The sequence below is a fragment of the Pipistrellus hanaki genome (assembly GCF_964339955.1).
Source record: "Pipistrellus hanaki genome assembly, chromosome: 12".
In the NCBI taxonomy this organism is placed as follows: domain Eukaryota; kingdom Metazoa; phylum Chordata; class Mammalia; order Chiroptera; family Vespertilionidae; genus Pipistrellus; species Pipistrellus hanaki.
Genome location: NC_140514.1, coordinates 32,895,012 through 32,914,476, shown reverse-complemented (window position 1 = coordinate 32,914,476; position 19,465 = coordinate 32,895,012). Strand labels below are relative to the sequence as shown.

The window sequence follows — 19,465 nt, the reverse complement described above, 5'->3', positions numbered from 1 at the left end:
ACTCACATCCTTTTTTTCTCCATGTTCTTAAGAGGCAAAACTTCTTGACAAAAGTTACTACATTCACCTCTACTTCTTCACCTCCCTTTTACACTCCTTCACTCAGTACAATCTAGTTTTTTCCATCATTCAATAAATTGCTCTTAATAAGGTCATCAACATCCTTGGAACTGCTAGACCATATCCATAACATTAATACCTCTCTTACTTGCACTCTTAGCTGCATTTAACATAATTGAATATTCCCTAAGTTTTAAAATGCTCTATTCCCCTTGACTTCTGAAACACCACACTCTATTTTCCTCCTCTTCTGCCTGATCCTTTTCAAGCCCATCCTAAGTAGACCTCCTTGTTCCTGGCAATCTGCCCCACTCCCATGGCTCCAGTCACTCCTGTCTCTTGGGCACCAAGACACACTCAGCTGCTAAGCCAGGAGCCTACTCACACCTGATGGGTGATCAAGTCAATCTTGCCATCAGTCAGCACCCTACGTGCCTCTTACCTGTGTTAATGCAGCAGTCTTTTTACTCTCTAGCTTGCAAATGGGCAATCTTTTGAAAAAGAGAACTTGAACACGTTTATCTGCTTATTACACCAAAAAAAGACATTGACATGGCATAGCAGTTATTAGCTGCCTATCCCAACTTCATTTTTCCCTTCCATTTTATTTTTTATTTATTTTTTTCAGACTGCAAAGTTGATGCTTTATTTGTAGTCAATTTCCCTTCCATTTTAGAACCCTAATTTTCAGCTGGCCACATCACCATTCCAAATAAAAGACTACATCACCCAGCCTCCCAGTAGCTGTTTGTGCCAAACTTCTGATCAGTGTGATTAACTGGAAGGGAGCTGAAAGAATCCCAGGAAGTTTCTGTGAAAATGTTAGGGACATACCCTTCTTCCTTCTTCCTGCTGTTTGGAATGAAGACATGATGACTAAAGTACACTCAGGTGGCCATCCAGGAGGTCATGAGGAGATATACCAAGGAAGGAAGAATGGTACAACAGAGAAGCCCAAGCTCCTGATGATCACCACTCTGTCATACTAGCTCCGGGTAGTCTCTGTCTGAGTTTCTTTTGTTATTTTGAGTTTCACTATTAAATATAACTGAATCTAATCCTAAATGGAAGACACAGCTCTCAAGGTCCTTATGATTTAGCCCTTTTGCCTTTCACCCTTTCTCTCCTATCCCCAACAAACTGTGCTCCAGGAACACAGGTAAGCTCTCTAACATGCCACATCTCATTTGTAGTCCTCTGCATTTCCCCCCTCATGCAACCTCCCTTCACCAATGACCATTTCTTCATCCTCCACATCTCAGGTCAGACCAGAGACTCTCAGACTTTATGAGCTGTCAGGCATTTGTGAAAATGAGAATAGACCCTCTTTCAGAAAACACCCCCCAAAAAATATTTTGCATACTATTTACTTCACTGCAATAGAAATTTCATTCACAGAATATAAAAATAATCTTTCTAAGAGATGATATTTTCCGATAAAAGTTAATATGCAAATAAAGCAAAAAGTAAACTTTAACTCTCTTCAAACTGAATTTCAATGAGAAGTCTTCTGTTTGGTTTGAGTACGTTGACACTGTGATTTAATTTGAGATGATTACATGATGCCATTCCATTTTGACTTTTCTTTTTAATGACTGCAAGTACTGAAAACCTCAGTTCTCTCCAAGGCAAACTCTGTCAGTGAATGCAGACGTGCTAAGAACATCAGAACTTTCCAAGACTCGGAAAGCGCTAGGGCTCACATTGCCTGTGTCTTCAAACGTCAGTGAGGTCATCCTCGGTGAGGTCTGCATCACTCCTGCAGGACTGCACCATCTCCAATGCAAGGCTCACAGATGCGGAGGGGATGCACTACCCTAGCAGGCGGCTCTCACTCTCCTCCGCAGCGGGCATCACAGATGTTACCTGTGCACTGAGAACCAAGACTTCTCTTCCAGCACAAGCGTTGCTTGGCTTAGAAACTTTTATCAGTTTAAAAACATTTTCAGAAGAGGTTCATTAGTAATTCTTTGAGGAAATCAGCAGACACATAAACCAGCAGGATGCAAACCAGTAGTTGGCTGCCCTGAGAAATGTTTGACGTTTCAAAGACATGCCAAGGGGATTGATGTAGCTGCTGCTTCCTCTGTGACCTGAGTCAGATCACTGTAATAAACAATACCAATTCCAGAGTGGATGGTATCCTTTGGTGGAAAAGACTGCTCCAAACACAAACGCGGCAGCACAGTACAGCAGCTGAGCACAGGCTTTAATGCCAGGCTGCCTGGGTTTGAATCTTGGGCTCTACTCCTTATTATGGCAAATTATTAACTGCTCCAAACCCTTTTCGTTTACTTCACGAATTTCTTATGAGGATAAGTGAGATAATACATATAAAGTGCTATACAATGTGTGTGTCCCACAGTAAGACTTCAAATGTTTGCTGGTGTTACCACTACATCACTGATTGAGGCACACTCTCTTACCCATCATTGCCCGCCACATTTTAGCATTGCTGAAACCAGGATGCATCACACAATAGGATCCTAAAATTAACTGGTTGCACTTTTTTTCTTTCTTAATGATACATAAAAGGTACAACTTATAATCAATAGCATAAATTTGATAAAATGTGGAACTGAATTTTTCTTTCAGCTCCAAGTTGCAAAGCAGCTTAATGATCTAACAGGGATTGGTTTCACCCAGTCTCTCTATATGTAGCTTAAAAGGTACAAGTCATATGTAGCTTGAGAATAATTTAAACAGATATCGACACATTATAGTCCGAGAAGCAATCGGGCTGCCACCTGTTTTTATAAAGTGTCACTGAAACACACACTCTCATTAGCTTACATGTTGTCTATGGCTGCCTTCATGCCATCATGGCTGAGTTGAATAATCATGACAGAAACTGCCTCGCCTCAAAGCCTAAAGTATTTACCAACTGGACCTTCACAGAAAAGGTCTGTAAATCCTGGTTTAAGATAGTATTCTGAGCTGAGAAAAATGCAAGTTTTAATAATATTTCTGCCTTTTCAAACTAAGCTTCTAAAATGGCTTTATACTGTCTGATGACCTACAGGATGGCCTCAGAGAGCAGGATCTCCTTTAGGCTGTGCTGGCTTTATGCTTCCATTGGCAAGAACACTGCCAAGTAACAATCTCCCAGGCTTCTGTTCCTTCTTATATTTGTCCAGGAAAGTAAAACTACAGAAGTGTAATTGGTAGGACTCAGGGAATTTTCAGAACAACAAAAAGAAAACCTAAGATGAAAAAGAAAAGTCTTTTATCCACTTTTATGAGGTATGTAGCCAAATTCATTGAGACAAGAAAGCAGAATGGAGGCTGTCAGGATGGGAGTAGGAGAAAATGGGAATTGTTTCAAGGATATAGTTTAGATTTTGCAAGATTAAAAAGTTCTGGAAATTGGTTGCACAACAGTGTGAATATATTTAACATCTTTGTTTTTGAGTTTGAAAGGAAAATTCTATCAGCATTTTCATTAATTATTTTATGCTTCATTGGACACAGCAGGAAGTTTATAAAATGGGATATAGGTAACATCTTGGATAGCTATATAAGGTTTCTGGTTTAAAATGGTGTATCTGGAACTGTTCTATAAATAAAACTATTCTAAAATTGTTTGTTTTAAAACTCATGTAATAATAATTGTTTTTCACTTATTCCATTGTTACAGCATTTTATTTCTTATTCTTGAAGTTCCATTTTTACTGCCCTACCATTAAAAACTGGAGCAACTTCCCAAATGCTGACATATAAAATTATAATATTATGATGGTGTACTTTAAACCTGGTAAACTGGAGAAGAGATGACAGTAAAAGAATTGGCAGAAAACCCAAATGACAAAAACAAACAAAAAGCTGGGTGGTTACAGATGGCAAATGATCCTACAAAAAGGTAACTATGAAGAGAAGGTGCTAACTGCTCCTTAAACACTACAAAAGGTAAATATTCATCACCATTTTACAGAAGTCAGCTTTACTAACGAAATTAGTCAGCCAGGTGAGGCATCTGGGCCATATCCTTATCAGTCAAGGTAGTAGTCTTCGAAGAGCACTCCAGGGCGCATGGGTTAGAAAGGACAAAGGTGAATGACCCAGGGGATTGGAAAAGAGTTCAAACAGGAGAGATGGGAGGGTCCAAAAGCCAACCAACTTATGTGCCTAGGACTGGCTCCTTACTGAAACCACATCTTGAGTCTCTCCTACAAGCCAACCCTCCGTTCATCTAACCGAACAAAAGAGGCTTCAAAATAACGGATACTCCCAAATTCCTTAAAAATAAAACTGAAGCTTCTAATGTCATCCTGTTTACGCTGTACACTAGCTTTAAACTCTGCGATACCAAATAGCCAATGACTAAAGTAATATAAAGTACGTTTTTAGCTTAATTATGTCATTCACATTACTGGGGCAGCTTTGGAAAAAATGTAAGTGGGGGAGGGAGGGAAAGACCAGAGGTTATACAAAAAAGGTTCTATGGGAGGATAAAGGGCAGGTGTGTGTGTGTGTGTGTAGATAAAGGCTGAAAGGAAGGCCAGTGACAATAAAACTAAGGGTGGAGGCTGAGCTTTTTCCTTTTAAGATGTCTGAAAGAAGGAAAAGCAGTATTTCAGAAAGATATATATTTACTTAGCTTGTGTGTTTATGGGAAGATGGAAATGGGAATTTTATTATACTTAAATTATATCTCAATAAACCTGACATTAAAGAAAAACACTTAACAACTAAAATGCTGATTAACCTTATAAGGTTTGTTTATCACAATGTAAAAAAACAAACACAAAAAACAAGAATAAGTATTTTTAAACTATTTGGGTTGATATTTTACAATACTGAAAATCTAACCAAACTATCTGTGGTATATAATGAAGCATGCTTTTTAAATTCTGTTCCAATCTTCCAACATTAGTGTCTCTCTTAAATGGAAAGTGTAGTTTCTGACATCTCTCCAGTGTAGCTTCTGTGAACAGGAGCTGCAGTGGCAGGAAAAGTTACACTTGAGAAGCAGGCACATCCACCATATGCTCCACCACCGGAAAACAAGCTGCATGCTATACGCCTATTATTTCTAGACTCCTTCTATTCTCAAAGCCTTTTTTTCTCTTTTATTTTCCTCCCATCCTCAGAGAAGTCTTGCCTTCAGGTTAACCCCAAGAGTCTACCTTAATACCAGAGAGTCTTACCTCCACCCCATGCCAGTGAGATGTGTCCACGGCACCCCCTGGACTGCTTGCCATGCTGTTCTGTATAGATAGCTGTTTCTGAACCCATTTTCTCTACAAACTAGAAGTCAAAATGCTGAAGAGGGACCAAGACTGATTTTTGTAACCCCAGCACCAAGCTAGTGCCTTGTAGAGAAACGGCATACTATAACTGTTTCTTCAATGTCACGCTAAGACAGTAGTTCTAACCTTCAAAGGTTATGAACCTCTCTGAGAATCTGATGACAGTCAGGGAATCTGCTCTGAAAAATATGTACATTTATAAATTTTACTTATAACTTCAAGAAATCTATGAAGGGCCTAAAATCCCTGCAGACTTCCCAGGCTGAGATGCCTGGTGTAAACATTCCAGTTTCATTCTATACAATGGGAGAAACAGAGTCAGCTGTCCAAATGTAACCTAAAATAAAAAATAAAAAAAAGGATTTAATAAAATATCCCCAAGGAATTACAGGGCAGAAAGGATCAGAATTAGAGGAAGGCAGAGGCCATCCATCTTATATAAAATTTTCTCAGTGTCAACCTTACAAGTTCACGGCTATCCTATATTAAATAAAGATAGGGAAATTCCATAACAGTTGTACCACAGATGAAGATGTGGGACAGGAGAACCTCACAAGCACGTTTTTCTCATCCAATTATAAGACACAAGATACCTACATAAAAGATACATGTGGAGAGAATAATACTAAAATAACCTGTATTACAACACATGAGCCACGGTCCAAAAAGACTCTGTAGGATAGGGGTTGTGGAGGCCGGAATGGTAGTATATAATATGTTCAAAGAGTGGCACTACCACAAATACCCACACTACAATTTTCCCAAGGAGCTCAACTCTGTGGCACTGGACTGTCCCCTGCAGTGGACACAAGGGCAGTGGTTAGAGACCTTGGTTCAACATTACCTGGGTCTCTCGCAGTCAGTCATGAGGCTGACATTAAAGAAGCCATGTATTTACTATTTATAAAGTGAAATAATAAATAAGTAACCAGAATGGAGTTAAGAATCACAGACTCATGGTAAGTCTCCTTTGGCTTGTCCTCTTCCTGAAATAAAGGTCCTATAAATATAAAGGCACGCGTGAAGAAAGGTAGTCCTGGGGAAAACTAAAGACTGTTCAATTCACTGGGGAATCAAAAGGTAGGAAATTAGATTTTGTAATATTTGCTAAATTAATATTATTATAGTTTATTTGCTTAGATTAGTAAACCTATATATTATCATTTTAAAATTATCATATTAAGACTCTTGTATCCAGCAATGTTCTTAGGGCTATTTCCTTAAATGCCACTATTTCCTTTTTGTAGAAAACATTTACATTTGGGGCCTCATTTTATCTCCACACACATACCAAATAAGTCTCTAATGGCTTTAGCATTAGCTGACTGCAGCTACAAGTCTTCACCATGCTCTGAGCAAACCATCCTGTGTCACATCATGTCAGATCCTTGCCCAAACTGCCTTCAGTGAGTCTTTCAAAGAGACGTGCAAACATTAGCTGAACAATATACTATGATTCATTAAAAAAGAAAAAGAAAAGAAAACCTGTGTATTTTTACTCTGCACATGTACACTGTAACTTTCTCAGAATGCTTTGTCATTTAAACATACACATTTCAATGTTTTTGTACTTATAGACTAAGAATACAAAAAGCTCTCAGTTATTTTATTAATAGAAGCTAAACACCATATTGGTATGATATTTGTATGCCAATTCTCTGCCTCACTTAAAAAAAAAAATAGTTGATTAATATAACTCCTTCACCCTTTTTCAAAGTAAACAAGAACAATGACAATGATAACTAGGAACAACTTAACTTGTGTTACTAATTAAATGAAATGGCCTTTTTTAGAGAACATTTTTCACATAAATGAGAATATACTTTATTATCACCAGAGGTCACTGCCAGCCAGGTGATAACAGGCTAAAATAAACTGTTAGCCTCAGTACCTTTATGAGCAGCTTCTGCAACCCCTCACCTCTTTATCTATTTCCCATCCTTCCCCATCCCCAATGGGTAAGCTCAAACACTGCACATGACCAGAAGCAAGACACTCTCACAGCCTCTAGAAAACAATGAAGTTGACATATGAAGGTGTATATGCTGACTTGGCCTTCCATGCTCTAGTATAAAACACTGATCTTATTTTTGTCTAAAAAGTAATCATCCAAATTGAAAAAAGTAAATTTTCTGGGGGAACAAAGAAGTAAACTACTAACAATCTGCTGAAAAGAATTATACCTAAAATGGGGTCAGAAAACATCTATCTATATAAAATCCTAATATGCAAATCAACCTAACAGCAGAATGACTGGTGGGACGACTGGTAGCTATAATGTGCACTGACCACCAGGGTGCATATGCTCAACACAAGAGCTGCTCTGAGCCCACAGACCCCGACCAGGGGCCAGCGAGCAGGCGGCGCCAGGCCAGCCAAGGTGGGTGCAAGCAGGGGGCCCCAATCACCCCGCCAGTCGTCCCACAGATCACCGGCCAGGCCTAGGGACCCTACTTGCATGAATTTTGTGCACCTGGCCCCTAGTCTTTCATTAAGGGCCAGAAGGAAAATAGTTTAGATTTTGCAGGCCATATGGTCTCCATCACAAATATTTGACTCTGCCATTGTAGCAATATAACTATATATATTAGAAAATATATAAATGAGTGTGGTTGTGTTCCAATAAAATTTTATTTACAAAACAAGGTGGCCAACTCCTATTCAAAAATATAGATCTTCTGCCGAAACCGGTTTTGCTCCGCGGTAGAGCTTCGGTCTGCGGACTGAAAGGTCCCAGATTCGATTCCGGTCAAGGGCATGTACATTGGTTGCGGGCACATCCCCAGTGGGGGGTGTGCAGGAGGCAGCTGGTCGATGTTTCTCTCTCATCGACGTTTCTAGCTCTCTATCCCTCTCCCTTCCTCTCTGTAAGAAAAATCAATAAAATATATTTTAAAAAATATATACATAGATCTTCTGTTATGACAATGTTTACATGCACACCTTTGATGCAGGTTGATGTGAGAAATGTCACTCTAAATGGCTCCCCTCCCCCCCTTACTTGCCTGGTGTGCAGAAGATGTTCAATTCGCTCTCAGTTGTCTCTCAGATGTGTTCTTGGGAGGGAGTGAGGTCAGTGTCCTCCTATGCCACCATCTTGGTCCCCCCTCTAGACAATCACTTCATTTAAATCATCCATTCAACAAATGTTAGATCATGACACATAATCCCCTGGCATTAAAGACTAGTATGAAGACAACACAGGCATACAAACAACTAATACTTAGCATCTATACATTACCCTACAGACAGCAAGAAATCAGATGGTTTGGGAGCCTTACTGTGCGTTTAGTAATTTTCCAAAGAATTGCTTCACAGTCAGGGATATTAAGTTATAAGGTGGTATTAAAGGGAGATTAGACTTCTATAAGCCTTTTGCAGAACCGGAAAGTTGGGTCTATCGGAAGGCATAATGTAGAAGGCTATATGTGTAGTTTCAGCATGAGGGAACAGTAAAGCAATATTCCTGTGTCTGAATATTCCTGATGGTTTTTACAGATCCCCTAGGTTACTCTATCCCCAAAGTTAAACCAATGTCCTAAATTACCTTAAATTTTCCCACATATTACTAAAACTTACCGAATCTTCTGGAGGTCTCTGGATTTTTCCCCAATCCACAGAAGGTCCCTTTTCTTGCAAAAATCTATGAAATAGCTTACGAAATCCATCAAGGTCTTTTTTAGTGTGCTATAAAAACAGAAATCATTGTTACAACTAGCAGAATGCTTAATATTTAATAAAAACATATATATTATACACTTAAAATGCTCTCAATAAATTTTTAAACTACTAGAACATGGAATTTTTTTATCCCCAATTTAAAACTAAAGAGGGAGGAAAAGCTTATAGGAACCACACTGAAAAGAATACAAGGAATACAAGCAAATAATCCTCCCCCTCTCCCACCAGGGTCATGTACTCTGAGCATCATTTGGTCCATGGGAAATCCAAATAGTTCCCTGTATTTATTCACCAATATCTTTCTCTGTTTCTTTTCAGTGAAAATAAATCTTCACTAAGAGAACAAAAAGGAACAAAACACAACTATAAAACATTAAGTACAAATTAAATATGAAAACGAAAAGGATAATCTATTGATTTGTAAGTAGAAAAGTTTATCTGCCTATCGTGGGATCTCTATTACAGCTGACAAGTAGCATAGTTCTACTAGAACTGGCTCTTTTTAAAAAGGCAATCAGGATATATGGCTCATAAACTAACTTCTCTGAACATTGGTATCCATTTCTCTACCCAATGATATCAAAACACAGAAGAAATAAAGTGTAATTTTGTTCTGTTTAGACTTTAGAAACTTCCTAGAATTAAGAAAAAGACAATGGTTTTATAATAGCTAAATGTTGAAAATTCTTAATTATTAAGCAATCCTTATTTTTTATGTTCTCGTTACATCTTGTGCTTATTTTAAATGGGATGATCAGCAACAGCAACTCAGCATATAGATGAATGAAAGCAAGAAACATTATAGAGGCCTTACCTCAAACTCATGTGATGGTGCTGTGACGAGTATTTTTTCTAGTTCTTTCTTCACAGATAATTCCAGCTCTTGTCGAATGACCTCTTGGAACTGAGAAGCGCCATCTTGAGACATTGCTTTGCTAAGATCTTAAAACAAAAATATAAAACAATCAACTGAAAAATAAGAAACCCATTTAAACAGCTGGCAAGTTAAAACTGATTTATTTCTGGTGTTTCAGCTAATGAAAAGGGCTCAATGCTATAGTTCCATCATCCTTTCACAGAATTTCAGTAGTGTCAACTAGTTAGGACTATATAATCACACTAGAGGCCCGGTGCATGATTCATGCAGCAATAGGGTCCCTTGACCTGGCCTGCAGGATCAGGCCAAAACCGGCTCTCCAACATCCCCCAAGGGGTCCCAGATTGCGAGAGTGCACAGGCCAGGCCAAGGGACCCCACTGGTGCACGATAGGGGCCGGGAAGGGGCGTGGGAGGTTGGCCAGACAGGGAGGGACCATGGAAGGGCTCCAGGGTGTGTCTGGCCTGGCTCACTAAGTTCCTTCCGATCGTCCAGACCCCAGCAGCAAGCTAACTTACCATTCATAGTGTCTGCCCCCTGGTAAGTTAATGGTGGTCAGTGCACGTCATAGTGAGCAGTTGATTGGCCTTAGCATATCATTAGCATATTACTCTTTAATTGGTTGAACAATGACTGGACACATAGCATATTAGGTTTTTATTATATAGAATGTGCTTAAATTAGACTATTTCATGTATCTATATGCTTTACTAATATATCTGAAATATTAAACACTTTTGGGAAGATGGGGCAGGTGAAAGTAAAAAGATTAATCTTCATTTGAGTATATAATTCTATCTCTATTCATGTTGCCTTCCTAGCCATTAAAACTAGAGTAAAATCAGAATAACTGGGATAATGGTAATAAGGATATGTGTTATGGAACATGCCCTTATGGAACTCCTGCTGCATCATAAGATAATCAAGGGGTCTAGAAATTTTGCAGAAGCAAAAGACTCCTTCCTTGGGGCCACATGAAAAATTTAAGGAATCCCTTCTATTTTAGAAGGAGAGCCATTACAGTTTCATATTTCTTTCTAGAAGAATCCCTTGAGAAATAGATAATGGCAATTCCAAGTTGCTTCTACTTGCTTTGGCATCAAAATTTTAATTTTAAAAAGAGGAGGGCACATGACTACTTCCCCACTCCGGTCCTCAATTTCAGTCAAGACTTTCAGTACTCATCTGTATCAGACAAGACCACCAGGGCTTCTGGCATAGCTGAGCACCTCTGTGACAGACAGATCTTGCTAAAGATGACAGAAATGCCTTTTAGATGAAAATAAAAGTAGAAACATACAGAAAAAGGAAACATTGTAGGCCCACGTACTTTGAGAGGAAAATGCCAACACAGATATTTTACACACTTAAGTATTTATATTACCTTATTTCTTATAAGGGACAATCTGATTATTATTCACCTCCCCCTTCATCCTCAATACCTAACTCAATCTTATTTTATAAATGTATTTGTGAAGTTTATGTTCAAACATTTTCTTTAATAATTAGTTCTACAAATGTTGGTTAATTTAGCAGAATCATATTTCACATTCCATAAATTCTTTTACTTATCTGGGCAGCAGGAAACATTTATATAGATAGAATTAAAGCCAACATAACAAATATTTTAAGATACTTTTGAGAGCAGAAATTAGTATATTATGTTAACTCCTGATGCAATATATTTAATATATACAGCCTCTCCCCCTCCTTAATATCTAAAAATGCTAACAAATGAGATATTTAACATAGATCTTCAAAAATCTTTTATACACACTTTCTATCATATTAAAATCCAACAGAGAGAGAGAGAGAGAGAGAGAGAGAGAGAGAGAGAGAGAGAGAGAGAGAGAAAAGAGGAAATTTGGGGAGAACACAAAATCTAATCCTAAAATAGCCATTCTCTAACTGTGCTCTTTTTACAGGCATAAATCACAACACAACTAAGTTTATGGACTCCAATAAAACTACCAAAGTGGCCCCAATTGTGGTTCATAACAAAGTCTTTGTGAGCTAAAGAAAAACACCATAAGAAACACATGTGTGTTTCATAAACAACCTAAGGATATGTTTCAAATAGTAAGTAGAAATTTGATTATCCTATATAATAAAAGAGCAATATGAAAATTAACCATCACTCCACTACACCCACAAGCCACACCCACAAGCCACACCACAAGCCAATCAGAGGGAGTATGCCAATTAACCCAGCCAAGATGGCTGTAGTAACAGAGAAAGCAGGAGGGAGGCTTGGGTTTCCCAGGTGATAGAGAAAAAGCCAAGCTTTCCACGCCCTGGCTAGCCCAGGCCTCCACTTACGGCTACAAAACTTATATTACAGAAGGTAATTAAATCCCCTGCCACCACGGAGTCAGCAGAGGCTTGGCTCCACTCCAGCTACAAAGTTTCAATTGTAGGAGATAAATTCCAGATACCAGGGCCTCTGCTTGGGTAGCCCGGGGCATGGCCAGCCTGCAAACCACCACAGGCCCCTCGCTCAGGCTGCCCCACTCACCAAGGGAACCCCCATCCTGATCCAGGACACCCTTCAGGGCAAACCAGCCAGCCTCTACCTGTGCACCAGGCCTCTATCCTAATAAAAGAGTAATATGCAGATTGACAATCACTCCAACACACAATATGGCTACCCCCATGAGGACACAAAGTGGCCACCACAAGATGGCCAGCAGGGGAGGGTAGTTGGGAGGGACCAGGCCTGTAAGGGAGGGCAGTTGGGGCAATCAGGCCTGCAGGGGAGGGCAGTTAGGGTTGATCAGGTCAGTAGAGGAGGAAAGTTGGGGGCAAACAGTCTGGCAGGGGAGCAATTAGACATCAATCAGGCTGGCATGGGAGTGGTTAGGGGGTGATCAGGCTGGCAGGCAGAAGCGGTTAGGGGCAATGAGGAAAGCAGTCCGGCGAGCAGTTGGGAGCCAGCATTCCTGGATTGTGAGAGGGATGTCAGACTGCCCACTTAGGCCCGATCCCACCGGGCAGTCAGACATCCCTCGAGGGATCCCAGATTGGAGAGGGTGCAGGCTGGGCTGAGGGACACCCCCGCCCTCCTGTGCACAAATTTCATGCACCGGGCCTCTAGTGGTCTATAAAAACCAATGACAATAGATGAGCACATTTGCATAACTATGATAGGTAGTAAAAACAAACAAACAAAAACCTCCACCAGAACATTTTAAGCTAAAGTCAATGTGATACACATGTTCATCCCTTGGCTAACTTAGCTGTAGTTTAAAATCTGTCACAAGTCCTCTAATCTGCCACCCCTCATATTGGGGCTCTCTCTTCCCCAATCTTTAAGCCAACTCCCAGATTAATGTTTAGAAAACAGTTTGGGGAGACTATCTACTAAATATAAAACCTCTAAATTACACATGAATTGTGTCTGTGTCAGAGATTGATTAAAACAGATCAAGAAATTAATATGTAATGATTTTTTAAAGTAAGTGGAGTAGTTTTTTTTTGTTAGATTCAAGACACCTATAGACTTGCTGCTTTGTTGTAGAAGTTAGATCTGGAAGGCCAACAACATTCAGTCACATTCCTAAAAAATATAGTGATGGAAACATTTAACTTACTTATATCTGGGCAAAAGCCAAAATGAGATAAAACTAAGTGTAACTGCTAAGTTTAAAAATAACTCCCTAGTAGCTGTCTGAGATTTGGCTTCATGAGAACAGTAAAAAAAAAAAAAAAAAAAAAAAATGAAAAAAAACAACAACAAAAAACACCCCACCACATACAAACTTTAGAGACTCTGCAGAACAATAGCCTATCAGCCTTACGTGACTTAAGACCAAAATGCACAGAATCCAAGCCACTATCTTCCCCATCAAGCCAAGCTAAGAAGACTGACTGAAAGGCTCACATGTAATATTACATGTGATCTCTGCCAGCTACAGCAGGTCCAACCCTCAAACACGAATTCAAAAAGCCAGACGCAGATTCAAATGCCTGCTGTGACAAATAGGCCGTACCTTTATTCCTTCCATTTGTACGACATAGCACCAAATTCACACGAAGATCAGTTTGTGTTCCTTCTACCCCTCTACAAACATGAACCGCTTACACACAAAAAACATTACATGCCTATCACTTCTGCAGCCCCGTCCACAGCTGTTTCCCTCTCCTTTCCTGGAGGAAAGTGTACCTGTGAGGTTCTTTTTTTAAGTGACTAGATAATAAGGGCTTTTAAGGAATAGAGAATATTCAAGAATAAAGAATAAGTGTGCTTAATCAAGACCAGGAGGCACAGGGCTAGAAGCCATTTCCCTTTCTAGTAATCTTGTACATCCCAAATTCAAGAAAGGTCTGGAATTTCTGGTATTAAAAGAAGTACAAACATTAGATGCTTTTGGACTTACCCTTCTGAGGTTACACTTCTGGCAATGACAGCTGAGTTTCTAATGTAAGGTCAATTACAGAATCCCCTGAATAATGCAAGATTTCTAACCTCCTAAAATGTTTTGTCCCTCATTTCCTAGCAATAAAAAGAAATTGATTCTCCTTGACGTAGACAGAGAGTAGATTAGAAATAAAACATTTCATTATGTCAGTCATAAATCAAAACATTTTTAGCGATGAGAAAAAGCATTTAATCTACTCTCAACATTTTAGATATGAAAACAAAATTGAAATAGTTAAATGACTAATCCAAGGTTTAATGGAACCCCAAAACAAAGGCAGTTTATGCTGAGCCCCAGCCCAATACAATGAGGTGAAAATACCCTGCTCATTTTTCCTTCCCAGTCTAGCTTCTTAATCATGACACAAAGTCTTTAAATAACACTCTCCTCCAAAAGCATTCCTATTAGGATGCTGTGTTATCCTCAATGACATAAAAGGAAACTCCCTGCCTACCACATAAAACTGAGCTTAATAGAATTGTCTTGGTTCACTTCATTACAATCTGGCATAGAACAGGCCAAGTTTTCCCCCCACCTCAATTTCCTAATTCTTTTACAAGTTTTCCCCCCACCTCAATTTCCTAATTCTTCCTTGTTTATAAGAACCAAAATTTCCACATCATAGTCTCCTCTATCGAACTGGAAACCAACACCAACACCAAAAAGGAGGAGGAGAAAAAGGAATAAATCAAGAGGTAGGAGACATACAATCTAGCAAGTGATTGTTTTCATTTCTTAATTCAGGTATTTCATTTCATCCATTTTAGCAGCTAAGAAGTGTACATACCTTTCCCTAATATCATGATACTGGCACAAATAAAACAACTTCACACTCTAAAACAGAAAGCTAGCTTCACAAAGCAAAGACCATAACAAGGCTGACAAAACAAAACAAAACAAAAAAAATACACACACAAACACACACACACACACACACACACACACACACACACACACACAAAGAAAAAGAAAGAAAAAGAAAACAAACAAAAAACACCACCAAGAGCAACAAAGAGAGTGAGGAGCCCTCTCCAGGCTACCACCCATTATCTCTGAACAGTCACAACCTTCATTGGAAACCCACATTGAGATAGATGTACTTACTCAAAGTCAGAGAACTGGAGAGCTCATTTCATCTTAAACTAAGAAATGACTTGTGATCCAAGTAAATGTAAAACTCCAAGAATGTAATATAAGGTGACCAGACTTTAACATTGGTAAAGTGGACACCATTGACCGAGGGGAGGGGGGATTCCTTGATTAAAAATTTGGTCTATATGGAGCAACAAAAATTTTCATAGAACACAAAAATAGTATTATATATTTTTTAAATTTCAACATAAGTATAATTTACAAATATAATAAAAAATTATGTATAGTCGTGTCACTTTCAAGGCTAGATTTTTTGCCGCCACTATAAAATATAAATAAAACGAGTACTGTCTGCTAAACTCAAGAAAATTTATGTATTTATGAACTAAGTAAATTACTTACCTAAATTATCTGAATAGCTGATTTGTAATAACATCACTTGTTTAACTAGCTTACTAGCACGCAGTACGATGTGTACTGTCTGAGAGACAGTTACAAAATGTTTTTGTTGTTGCCAATCCCAAAAAATGCCATTGTTTATTAAATCCAAACAATAGTGGTCGAATTCTAACAGCTGATCAACAATGCGAACTTTGATAAGCAGTTCTCGATAATCAGTTCTCAACAATTATTTGTTATTCTTAAAGTTCAACATGATAACATTAACAAAAATAATATAAAACTCATATCCTGGCTAAATAGCCACCTGGCCCCGGAAAAGCGAACATTCCCTTCCCGTTCTCCCGCCGATCCCTAGCTTGTCCTGCATTCTTTCCAAAAATCGGGACTTTTTTAAAACGCTGAGGGACACGGGACAAATAGTTGAAAATCGGGAAGTCTGGTCACCTTACCATAAGTTGTTTCCCAAAAAAATTCCTGTATTTTGGAGGAAGATGCAGCAGTATTTAAATATCTTTTATGTTTCTGTGTCTCCAAGTGCTTTGAAATATCATTCTTCCCGCCGTGCGAAATAGAAAATTCACTATTACATTTCTCACATTTTACCATGTAATCGCTTTTGGTTTTTTTAATAAAAGGAAATTCACTTCTTAGATCATCGTTGAATTTGCATCCTCTTTTCTTACTCATTATGTTAAAAATCTAAAAAAAATAATTTAAAATTATATTATAAATTATTATAGACATATTGCTTAAAAACACAGTAAGTAGGTACCTAATTACATAAACATATTTTATTGTTAATTATAAATTAAATTAATTTGATTGTTATAAAGTAACTATATTTTAAAAATTATTTTAATTTTAATCCTATATTTCTTTCTAAATAACAACAATAGTAACTTGTATTATTTTTCCTCTGAATTTGCTGTAACGTAAGTCATAAGTGTCACTTTCAAGGCCGGCGCTAGACTTTTTGCCACCACTATAAAATATAAATAGTACGAGTACTGCCTGCTAAATTCAAGAAAATTTATTTATGAAATAAATAAATTACTTACCTAAATTATCTGAATAGCTGATTTGTAATAACATCACTTGTTTAACTAGTAGCTTACTAGCACGCAGTACGATGTGTACCGTCTGAGAGACAGTTACAAAATGTTTTCGTCGTTGCCATTCCCAAAAATGCCATTGTTCATTAAGTCCAAACAATGGTGGTCGAATTCTAACAGCTGATCAACAATGCCAACTTTGATAAGCAGTTCTCGATCATCAGTTCTCAACAATTATTTGTTATTATTAAAGTTCAACATTATAAAATTAACAAAAATATAAAACTCATATCCTGACTAAATAGCCATATAGCTGCTGAAAACCGTATATTCCCTTCCCGTTCTCCCACCGATCCCTAGCTTGTCGTGCATTCTTTCCAAAAATCGAGACTTTTTTAAAAAGCCGAGGGACGCAAAACAAATTTAAAAATCGGGACTGTCCCGCCAAAAGTGGGACGTCTGGTCACCTTAATGTAGTAGCAACTAGAAATAACCACGAATAAAATTAAAGACATATACATACCGACTAGATTTATAGCCAATTAAAACTAACCATCCTTTTCTGGGGTTACACTATCGTCTTTTAAACTCGGTTATTTGTGAGTATGCCTCCTAGAAAAGCTTTTCTTCTTTGAATTCCATAACCCAATATTAGGCTACATTATCTACATCTCTGTCCAGGCCTCAATTTCCATATCATACTCCTCTTTCGTTTTCTACTCCCGGGATTTCCTAAGATTCTGCCCCAAGACCATTTTCCCCTCAAATACTCCTTTACCAAACTCCTTATTATCAATAGTAATTCCTAAATATGTGCCTCTCATCCTATTCTTTTTTTCCCCATGAGTTACAGGTTCACATTCCCTATAATATTCTAAACCTTTTGCACCCAGATACTCAAATGGGTACCTCAAACTCAACATGCCAAAATCGTCTAAATCCATCTCCCTACCCTCCATGGCATTAACATTCTCCTAGTCACTCCTAGGTGACCTAGAAATTCAGTTGCAATTAGCTCTTCCTTCCTTTCCCCTGAATATTACATCCAATTCAATACAATACTTTTTTATTTTATTTTATTGATTTTTTATAGAGAGGAAGGAAGAGGGATAGTTAGAAACATCAATGAGATGAGAGAAACATCCATCAGCTGCTTCCTGCACCCCCCCACAGGGGATGTGCCCGCAACTAAGTTACATGCCCTTGACTGGAATCGAGCCTTGGACCCCTCAGTCCATAGGCTGACGCTCTATCCACTGAGCCAAACCGGTTAGGGCTATACTTCTTAATTGAACCACAACACAATCCCACTCACTTCTTTCCCTTTCCACTGCTGCTATCTTTTTTTCTTTTTTCTTTTTTTTTTAAAATATATTTTATTGATTTTTCACAGAGAGGAAGAGAGAGAGATACAGAGTTAGAAACATCGATGAGAGAGAATCATTGATCAGCTGCATCTTGCACACTCCCTACTGGGGATGTCCCCGCAACCAAGGTACATGCCTTGACCGGAATCGAACCCAGGACCTTTCGGTCCGCAGGACGATGCTCTATCCACCGAGCCAAACCGGTTTCGGCCACTGCTGCTATCTTAATTTCCCTCTCATTTTCCCTCTCATGGTCATAATGAAAACAGCTTTCTACCTGGTCTGCCCATCTGTCACTCTAACCTGGTGGTACCAAGCAAGATGGATTGGTTCTCCCTAAGCTGCAACCCCGATCATATCACTTCTCTTCCTCACTTGATGGGAAATATAGATATAAATTCCTTAGCCAGGCATGTCTTAAAAAAAAACAAAAAAACACCCAAGCTGAACTATCCTTTCAAGTAGCCAAAGCTAATAAAAAATGCTAAAGCAGAAGGCCTAAAGGCGGCAATTTCCTACTCTATTTGTGACATCTCAATAGTGCTTCTAAAACTTTAATGTGCATACAAGTCACCTGGAGGGCTTGTTAAAACACAGATCCCTGGGCAAGCTCCCAAAGATTCTGACTCAGTGGGTCTGGAATGGGGAGAATATGCATTACTAATAAGTAAATGCTGTCAGTATTGCTTTGAGTAGCTATGATATAGATTATTCTCCGTCTTAATATGTTTGTAACAGTTATGCACATTGTTCTTCTCCCTATCCCAATGCTTTTCTGTCACCTATTGTCTGCCCTAAGGCCCCATGTGCTTAAGAAATGGCATCAGGCCCAGATTTTAAAACCTTCCCGGTGATTGGTTTAAGCATGAAACATAATACAGATGATTCTAGTCAGTGAGCCAATGAGTAAAGTTTGCCAAAAGACATTGGAAAAAAGCATTCCTCACTGAGAAAAATAAACACATGGGAAGAAATAGTGTCTTTTCCATCCCTGGACACAATAAGCATGTGTCCATCTCTCACCTTCAGTTTCCTCTGCCATTTAGTGACCTTTAAGGAAGCTGACCCAAGAATGAGATAGCTATGCATAAGAGAGCAGAAGGAAGGAAAGACATGCAATTTTTGTACTGAATTAGCCAATTCTGGAATATCCTACTTCAAGCTGCATGTGATATAAGTCCCTCATTTTTTAAGCCAACTGAGTTGGTATTTTTCTGCTCCATGAAATTAAAACCATCATAGCTATAATATTATAAGTTTGTTCCAA

The 19,465-nt window shown here is 38.6% G+C and overlaps 1 protein-coding gene across 4 annotated transcripts in view; it reads right to left on the bottom strand.

The window, feature by feature from the left end:
- The window catches only part of UGP2 (UDP-glucose pyrophosphorylase 2), a 45,347-nt gene that overhangs the window by 14,542 nt on the left and 11,340 nt on the right, over window positions 1-19,465 (bottom strand). For 2 of the 4 annotated variants that reach the window (XM_084901104.1, XM_084901103.1), the window contains exons 2-4: window positions 16,229-16,478; window positions 9,805-9,932; window positions 8,889-8,996 (exon numbers count right to left, since the gene is read on the bottom strand). In XM_084901104.1, the coding sequence (XP_084757230.1) occupies window positions 8,889-8,996; window positions 9,805-9,932; window positions 16,229-16,466 (474 nt within the window). In that variant the 5' untranslated portion in view covers window positions 16,467-16,478. The remainder of the gene's footprint in view (window positions 1-8,888; window positions 8,997-9,804; window positions 9,933-16,228; window positions 16,479-19,465) is intronic. The other 2 variants (XM_084901105.1, XM_084901106.1) reach the window with 1 other exon arrangement.